At 37.0% G+C, this 9,395-nt stretch overlaps 1 protein-coding gene across 1 annotated transcript in view; it reads left to right on the top strand.

Moving 5' to 3' along the window:
- PKHD1 (PKHD1 ciliary IPT domain containing fibrocystin/polyductin) overlaps positions 1–9,395 on the top strand; it is a 669,991-nt gene that overhangs the window by 150,259 nt on the left and 510,337 nt on the right. Inside the window, exon 35 of the mRNA XM_069070581.1 lies at positions 6,672–6,822. Within this exon, the coding sequence (XP_068926682.1) occupies positions 6,672–6,822 (151 nt within the window). The remainder of the gene's footprint in view (positions 1–6,671; positions 6,823–9,395) is intronic.

Raw genomic sequence — 9,395 nt, 5'->3', positions numbered from 1 at the left:
TTCCTTCCTTCCTTCCTTCCTTCCTTCCTTCCTTCCTTCCTTCCTTCTCTCCCTCCTTCCCTCCCTCCCTCTCTTCCTTCTTTTTTCTTTCAATATTAGACTGGTAGATCAGGAGAGTTATATAGATATGTTTTAACCAGATTTTAGCAACATATTTGACAAAGTATCTTCATGTTATTCTTCTTGAAAAGATAGATGAATGTTAGCTGACCAATAGTACAATGAATTGGACTTATAATTTGCTGAATGGCTGGACTGAAGAACAATCATTAGTGAATGATTTTATGTAAACTTGGAAGGAGGTCTTCAGTGGAGTGCCTCAGGGATTTGTTTTTGGCTCTTTGTTCATTCACTTTTTTTGTCAGTGACTTTGATAAAGACATGAATGTTATACTTATCCAATTCATGCATGAGCCAAAGCTAGGAGGGATAGCTAACCTAGTGGATGGTCAAGATCAAAAAATATCTCAACAGGTTAGAATACTGGGTTCAACAGGATCTTAAAAGATGAAATTTTATTACAATAAATATAAACCCATGTCTAGGTTCAAAATAATTGACTTCATAAGTACAAGCTTAATTAGTAGTTTGTCTGAAAAAGATCTGAGAGTTATTGTGGATTATAAGATCAATATGAATCAGTGATATGATATGGCAAACAAAAGGGCTAATATAATCTTGGGTTGCACTGAGAGAAGCATAACTTCAAGGAAAAAGGAGGTGACAGTTATTATATTCTTTACTTGCCAGACTACAATTTAGGAAGGATTTTGCTAAGATGGGTAAAACCCAGAGGAGGACAACCAGAATGGTAAAGAAATGCAAGTCTATTCCATATGGGTACTAGTTGAAAGAACTGGGGTTGCTTAGCTTAGACAAAGCTAGGCAGGAACACATAACTATCTTTGTGTTTGAAAAACTCTCGTGTGGAAGAAAGATTAGACTTGTTCTATTTGTTCCCAGATCACAGAGCTAGGAGCAATGGATGAAAGTTTAGGTATAGGGATTCTGTCTAACAATTAGAGATTTCCAAAAGTGGAATGGGCTGCCTTGGGAGGTAGTGGGTTTCTCCTCATTGGAAGGAGAAATAGCATAAAGCCCGAATGACCACTTTCTGGATGTATTGTAGTGGGGGCTCCTTTCTGGGATGGACTGGACTAAATCACCACTGATGTTCCTTCCAATTCTGATATTCTGGGATTTTTTGATTGTGTAAATGAAAATTCAAGATATATAAAGAGAACATTGAGCTGCTTTCAATTAATTCAAGTTCCCAATCACTATAAATTACTTTGCAGAGTTCTGAAAGTATCACAGATCCACTATTAGTAATCTTTCAGTAATCATGGAGGTGAGGGACACACTAGAAAACTGGAAATGGGAAAATTCTCCCTTCCTCCCAATTTTTATAAAAGAGAGAGAGTTGAATCCTAGAAACTAAAATCCAGGTGATCAGTCAACTAACATTTATGCACCAGGTACAGTGTTAAGTACTGAATATTCAATACATTCATTACCAATCCCAACAGATAGTTGGAAGACAATTAAAGTAGAAAAAGATGTGAATTTACTCAAATTAAGCTATGCCAAGTGAATCACATTTCCTAGTTTGATATGGTTGCCGCACTGGTAGACTTGAGACATGCCACTGAGGTAGGGTATCTTGATTTCTATCGAGATATTTGACAAAAGCTATGATGATTTTTTTTCCTGGGCTGTAGAGAGAGAAATATAGGTTAAATAATAGTTTCATTAGATGGAATAATAGTGCAACAAGCAAATTTAAGAACTTTTGATTAATGGACAAATGTCAAGTGGGAGAAAGTCTCTAGTAGCATGCTATAGGTCTCTAACCTTGGCTCCATGTGGTATTATTTTTTTTTTATCAACAATTTGGATGAACACACAGAAGGCATACAATCAAATGTTCAGATGGCATAAAGCTGAGGAGATAGCTAGAAACAAATGATGGAATTAAGATTCCAAATGATTTCATCTGGCTGGAACAATGGGCTGGAATCTAATAAAGATAAAATGTAATAGGGATAAAGGCCAAGTCTTATGTTTATGTTTAGAAAATCAACTGTACGGACATGGTCAAGGCTTAATAGCACTTTGTGTGGAAATGGTGTGAGTTTTTTGTTGATCCTAACTTATTCTTATTATGAGCCTATTAATAATGAAATGTAGCTGTGAATAAAACAGCCAAAAATGATGCAATCTTAGGATGCATTAATAAAGGTATCATATCCAAAATAACAAAAGGGAATATACTGCCATAATCTGCACCAGTTACACTGCCTATAGAATACTTGGTTCAATTCTGTACATCAGATTTTAAAAGGGTATTGACAAGCTGGAACTAGGCTGAAGAAGACAACCAAGGTGTTGTTGACATAACGTCTTATGAGGAATGGAGGATATTTAGTTGGAAAAGAGAAGAATAAATGGTAAGGGAGAGAGACACATAACATCTGTCTTCAAATATTTGAAGATGAAAACCAAAGAGTGGAAGACCTGCTATGTGGAAGAGGAAGAAGACTTAATTTCTAATATTTCAGTGGTCACAGTCATGAGTAATATTTGGAAATTTGAGGTATGCAAATTTCTACTCAGTATAAGGAAGCCCTTCCTAATAATTAAAGCTATCTAACAGTAAATGGAGACCACCTGAAAGTGGTAAGCTCTCCATCACTTGAAATGTTCACGTCAACTTATGGAATTTTACAGAAGAATTTTTTTTCTTTGGATGGAAGGTTTTGGGACTAGATGACAAGATTCTATGATTTAAAGCATCTTCATTTCATGTTCTCTAAGGTTGCATTTTTTATTCTCTTTTTTCCTATGTGCACCTCTAAAGGGACTAGACCTGGGATCCTAGCTACTTCCTTTGTCTTACTTCCTGGCATAAGTCCTGCCAAATATATGGAGTGAAAGTCTGCAGGAAAATGATGCTCAGACTAGGACTTTTTTTTTCCTTAAATTATTTTTTCTAAAAAAAATTCTTGTTTTTGTATTATAGTCATTTCTGAATTTATATTTTCTCTCTCTCTTCTCTTTTGTAAGCCATGCTGGGTAACAAAGATTAGAAAAAAAAAAAGGAAAAAAAAGAGTCCTACAAAACCAACAAATACCAAGAAGCAGCTAAGTGGATTCAGGAAGGCTAAAGTCTGCCTTTAGATACTTAATAGCTCTGTGATCTTAGGCAAGCCACTTAACCATGCTCTGCCTCTGTTTCCTAACTATAAAATGGGAATAATGATAGCACCTACTTCCAGGGTTTTTGTGTGGATTGAATGAGATAATATTTGTAAAGCACTTGATGTAATGCTTGGCACATAGTAGGTGTTTTTTCTCTCCCCCTCTCCCCCCATAGTGTCCCAGCTCTGTCTGCCATGAAAGCAGAGAAAGATATTTTCTTTTTTTAAGGGCTAACGCTGGTCAGTATAATTACACAGTATTCAGTTTTAGTTTTTTTTTTTATTCTTTTCATTTTTGTTGTTTTAGTCATTGTGTATAATGTTTTTACCATATCTGCTTACTTCATTCTGCATCAGTTTATATCTCTTCCCATGCATTTCTGAATGCTTGTTAGTATTCTTATACTGCAGTCATACATTACATAATCTGTGTAGCCATTTCTTAAATGGTGGATATCTACTTTGTTTCCAATGTTTTATTGGATCACGAAAGTCGCAGTGATGACATTTTCCTTTTTTTGGACTGGGTCTGTGATTTTGTTGGTTTAGAGAATCCTCTTTCTGCCAGTGAAGATTTTCAGCTGTATTGCTGTTTAAAGTCTTAGGAGGTTGCAATGAACATCTTGGTATCTTTTGGACTTTTTGTTTTCTGTCTTTGACCTCCCTGAAATCTATGTCAAGCAGTTGTCTGGAGGGTATAGACAATTTAGTCACTTAAAAAAATTTCTTTCTAGGATGTGTGGACCTATTTATGACTCCATCAAGAGTGTAATATCTTGTTGCTTTGTTCCTTCAACCTCTCCAACATTGACAGTTTCCATTTTTTATTAGCCTGGCCAATTTTCTGGGCGTTAGGCAAAATCTGAAGATTATTTTGATTTGGATTTCTCTTATTATTAGTCATTTGGAACAATTTCATATGGGTATTTAGAACAGAGGTATTTGCAGAAACTCCTGAGTTAGTCTGAACCAGATTTAAATGTAATTGGGAGCTATTTAACAAAAATACATAAAAATTAGGTACAGCATAGATAATGTTAATTTGTGTTTTCTGAAACAGTATGTGGCCCATAAGTAAGTATTTCTATTTGAGTTTTATACCGGTGATTCAGAAAATTATGGATTTATTTAATTAAAAAAATTTTTTTACATGTGTAATCATGGAAAACATATTTCCATATTAGCCATGTTGTGAAAGAAGACACAGACCAAAAGGAAAAAAAAGACCAATGAAAAAAATAAAGTGAAAAATAGAATGCTTTGATCTGCATTCAAGCTCCATTAGTTCTTTCTCTGGATATAGGTAGCATTTTTCAGAAGATTATTGATTTGGAAAGGACTTTAGGAGCCCTGCTCCCATCTTAAAGATGAGGAAATTGAGGCATAGAGTGGTGAATGACTTGTTCAGAGTCATGTAACAAGGAAGTATCTAAGATAGGATTTGAACTCAGGTCCTCCAAGTCCCTCTTTGCTGTTCTTTTGAAAACAATTTGTCCATCCATATCTTTTGACCACATATCCATCGGAGAATAAGCGAGGCCTCTTTCAGCATCAAGTTCACTTAAGTGAAATGTTAGACAGGATTAGAGACTCTTTGGTTCTGAACTCCCAATGTTTGCTTTTATAACGTTTGCTTGAAAGGGACATTTTTGACATTGATTTAAAAGAGATACTATGGTTCAGTAGAATTCTGGGTTCTTGAGCAGAAGACTTTTTATTTACCAGATGCTTCTGGTCTTCCAGGGGGGTTTTCTTGTCTGCCAGGTTTAGAATCTTAGGCTTCAAGAGGAGTTGCAGGAACTTCAGTCTAGCCCTCTAGGGTCCCCTCTGTAGGAGTCCCATTTCCAACTTCGGTGACAGGTGGTCTGCTAACCTTCCCCTAACAGATAGTGTCCTACTGATTACCTTGTATGTATTTTGCATTTAATCTGTATAGATTTACTTTGTATTCATCCTTCTACTTGTTCATGATGGTGATTATTTCATTTGTACACTTGGCACAATGGTTGATACATTTGTTGTTGTTCAGTTATGTCTGACCCTACAAGACTCCATGGACTCTTTTCTTGGCAAAGGTTCTGGAGTGGTTTGCCATTTCTTTTTCCATTGTGTCCTCATTTTACAGATGACAAACTGATGAGGGGTTAAGTGACTTGCCTAGGGTCTCATAGCTAGTAAGTGTTTGAGGCTGGATTTGAACTCAGAACTTCCTGACTCCATGCCCACAGCTCTGTCTACTATACCACCTAGCTGGTTATGTTTAGTACATAGGAACTTAATAAATGTGTGTTGGTTGATTGATTGCTGGACTTTTGCTGGAATACTTTCAGTGACAGGTAACTCACTACTTAGCATTTGACTAGGTACTTCAAAGATCATTGTAGCAGCAGTTAAAAGACCTAGACACTAGCTCTGGTTCTGCCGCTAGGTAGTTATATGACCCTAAGCAAATCAATATTCTTTCTGAGCCTCAATTTCCTCCTATAAAATGGGAGGAGGGGAGATGAAATTAAATAATAGCTATAGAAGTGACTTGAAAATGTAAAATATGATGCAAATGTCAAGTATGATGATGGTGATATACTTATCAATAATATAAATAATCTGAAGTAGTTATATCAGTGCCCTCAGCCAGGATTAAGCTTGAGAGAAGATCACAGCTATTGGGCATAAGACCCTTAATAACTCCCCTCCTAACCTTCCTCCAACATGGCCAAATGTTTTGTTTTTCTAAGTAAAGCTGTCAGGCCCCTATCTTTCATTTTCCATCTTTGACTTCTCTGCTCAGTACAAGAGGGGGTTTTAGAGTCAGTGGCTGGGAATATAACTGGCACATATATCGAATCTCCTTAGTCTGGGCTGTTAAGTAAGTTTAATTAATTTACTAAGTTAATGTTCCACTCCTAGCAACAGAGACTCATTGCCATCAGCTGGGGAGAGGGAATTGAAAGCCTAAATGAGCTCATTTTTTCACAGTTGGAATTAGGGACCAGTTAGCCAGTTGTGTGGGTTTTCCAATTTCTCCCTCTGCCCTGGGGGGGATAAAGGCTATTCACTCCCCCAGTGCTAAGTGTGAGTAAGAGCAGGAAGAGAGAAGGGGGAAAGAGAAAAATCTCTCCCCAATGTTTGTTTCCATCTTCAAAACAGACCATGTCATCCCTGCTTTGCTTGTTGGTTTGGAGTGGGAGAAAGATGCTTTTTTTGGTGCTAATATTCCTAATAGATTTGGAAAAGAGCAAAGCCTTAGTGAAAGATATTTACTGCATATATTTTCATTGCAGAGGTTGCAGATAAAGGGAAAACAAATAAACAATAAAAGAATGGAAACAAAATTACAGAAATTTGCAAAATTTGACAAATGGTGGCCTGTAGTTGCCACAAGCTAATGGCTTGCAATGATTAATAAGAGTAAAAATAATTGCATTTCATTAAGATTGATGACACCCCATTTAACCTCCCCTCTCGTTTCAGCCCTAAAGTGGAAAGAGATGAAGTTCTCATCTATAATAGCTCCTGTAACATTACCATGGAAACTGAGGCAGAGATGGAGTGTGAGGCACCTAATCAGCCAATTACCGCCAAGATTACTGAGATACGGAAAAACTGGGGCCAGAACACTCAGGTATAATCAAATCTTTTTTACAGACTGATCCAAACAGCTCAAAATTAAATTTGTAATATTGTGTACATTAAAAAAAACAATTTAGTCTGAATGGTAGCAATATATAATATTAAATGCTTTCAAACTTTGACTAGTGGTTCTAATGCAAAACATCTGCATTCACGGTTAACTATGGTTAATCATATATTTTTTTTCAAATATAAATGAGGGCTGCCTGGACTTTCTTAGAAAATAAAAGTCTATACAGATAATCTTAATGGCATTTGTCCCACTTTCTGGGTGGATATTTTAAAATGAACTCTTTATGTCCCCTCCCAGGCCCACTCTCCAATAAATGTCAAATGATTTGGCCAGTCCCTTTGTGCTTGGAAGGATTCCAAATCATTTAAGCTATCCTCAGTATGACAGGAGAGCAGCCACTTACTGCTGGGCATATGTCATCTGGTACATCTCTGCTCTGTAGGGAACAGATTAGAAACTTGGGCCTAACAGATCATTGTAGTGAAACTAAAACTGAAAAGAATCCTAGGATCATCTGGTTTCAAACCCCTTTTCCCCATCGCCTACCCCATCTCAACTCAGGAATATTAGGACCTTCTGAACCAGAGTCTCTGAGTGGTTGTAGAATGACTTTATTCTCAGAGACTCCCAATGAGGCATCTCCCCCAACTTCTTTAAGGAATTATCTGGAATTGAAACCAGAGGATATAGTTGCTTTTAGGAGGATGATCGTTAAATATCTCTTTTGGCTCAATCTTTCTCTCATAGTTCAGTTCTTATTTGAAAAGGGAAAAGCATGACTCCTCCTCCATGTGAATGTCTGGCTCACATTAAAAACTAAGGTAGATAAAAAACAAACAAACTCTTCATCCCTCCACCCCCCCCCCCCCCCGCCAAAGTAGTCTCCCTGTCTATTTTTTTTCCTTATAAGAGTGAGAGAAATCACTCTCTATTCTATCTCCAAGTGTGGTGCCTTGATGTTATATTAGATCCTGCCCTTCATATCAAGTTACTGTTAAATCCTGTCATTTTAAGATAATATCCCTTCCCACACTCCACATCTATCTGTCCTACTTACTCAGTCAATTTGATTCAAGTAGCATTTTAAAAGTTACAACTGTGTGCAAGTCACAGTACATAGTGGGGATACAAAAGGTAAAAATCAAAAGGAGATTGACCTTGCCTTCAGGGAACTTACATTTTACTGCTCCTCTTTTGTCTTCATAATGTGGCTTATCTAATTTGAAGTGAATACTCAGACCATCTAATAAACCCATCCTGACACTGTCCTAATAATAGACATTCACCCATTTGCAACCTTCCTCTTTCATCTCTTTTGAGTGTTACTTTCATTTATTTATTTATTTTGATTTTGGCTTTAATCACAGATCCATTCCACCATAGCAGCCAGATTCCTAATTTAGGACTTCAAAGACTTAAATCGCTATTTTCCACGCTGCTTTCTTCTTTGTCATTTTTTACAATAACCAACTCTTGATTATTGGTACTCTTGGAGGGGACTCAGTTCTTGCTAGGTACTGAAGCCATACTATATTGGAAGACCTGTTAAGCTGGGCAGTTTCCCCAGTTTGACTCCCTGTTCAGTTCTTCCCTACAACCTGTCCTGTGCTAGCATTGGATAGCTCCTCCCTCAGACTGATGCAAAACACTTACCTAAAGGAGACCCAGTGTTTGTTAACCACCACCCCTTCTTTATTTTACTGGGACAGAAAAGTGGTTAGATGCTTGGCTTTCAAGGGACTTCCCTACAAAAATTCAGTCTGCATAGAAAATGAAGGTGAAAGGAAAAAAGTAGATGCCAGTAAGCAGATAAATAAGGACAGTATTTGCTGTTAGTATTTTTGTTGTTCAGTTTCTTAGTCATATCCAACTCTTCATGGCTTTGTTTTGTAGTTTTCTTGGCAGAGATAGTGGAGTGGTTTGCTATTTCCTTCTTCAGCTCATTTTACAGATGAGGAACTAAAGTATACAGGTTTAAGTGACTTGCCCAGGGTCACACAGCTAGCAAGTGTCTGTGACCAGATTTGAACTCAGGAAGATGAGTCTTTCTGACTCCAGGTCTGACATTCTATCTACTGTACCACCAGGCTGCCTTGTAGTACCATAGGAAAGTCTTTTAACATCTTAGGACTTCAGGCATCTCACTAAGACTTTAAATTACAGTGAAGTTATTGACCTGCGTTTGTGGAGGAAGTTCCCACTCTGGAAGTTCCCCATAACAGTGAAATTGTAGGTCTGTGTGGGAGAACCCTGTTCTCTATATAATAAGTGGCTATTAAGTCACTTAATGAACAAGAGTGGTGAAAAGTGGGGACTGCCCACAGTAGATGTAAAAAATTGAATAGTTACTCAATTTTAGTATGGTTCACCTATTTTAGGAAAATGAAGTTGAATTCCAGATGAATCAAGATTGTTCTTGTATTGTTTCATTCATTCTTAGGAATGTGTTCATTTATTTCCTTTTTTGTTGTTGAATGACCAGTTGGACTACCAGGTACGATATAGATACTTAATAAGTGATACTTTATCCTTGTGGTAATTTCTGATAAATA

The sequence above is a fragment of the Petaurus breviceps genome, unplaced genomic scaffold, assembly GCF_028583685.1.
Source record: "Petaurus breviceps papuanus isolate PSGF00001 unplaced genomic scaffold, PetGlider_PUasm1.0 90822, whole genome shotgun sequence".
Taxonomy (NCBI): domain Eukaryota; kingdom Metazoa; phylum Chordata; class Mammalia; order Diprotodontia; family Petauridae; genus Petaurus; species Petaurus breviceps.
Note: the sequence above shows the minus strand (reverse complement) of the source record. Positions and strands in the feature narration are given on the sequence as shown.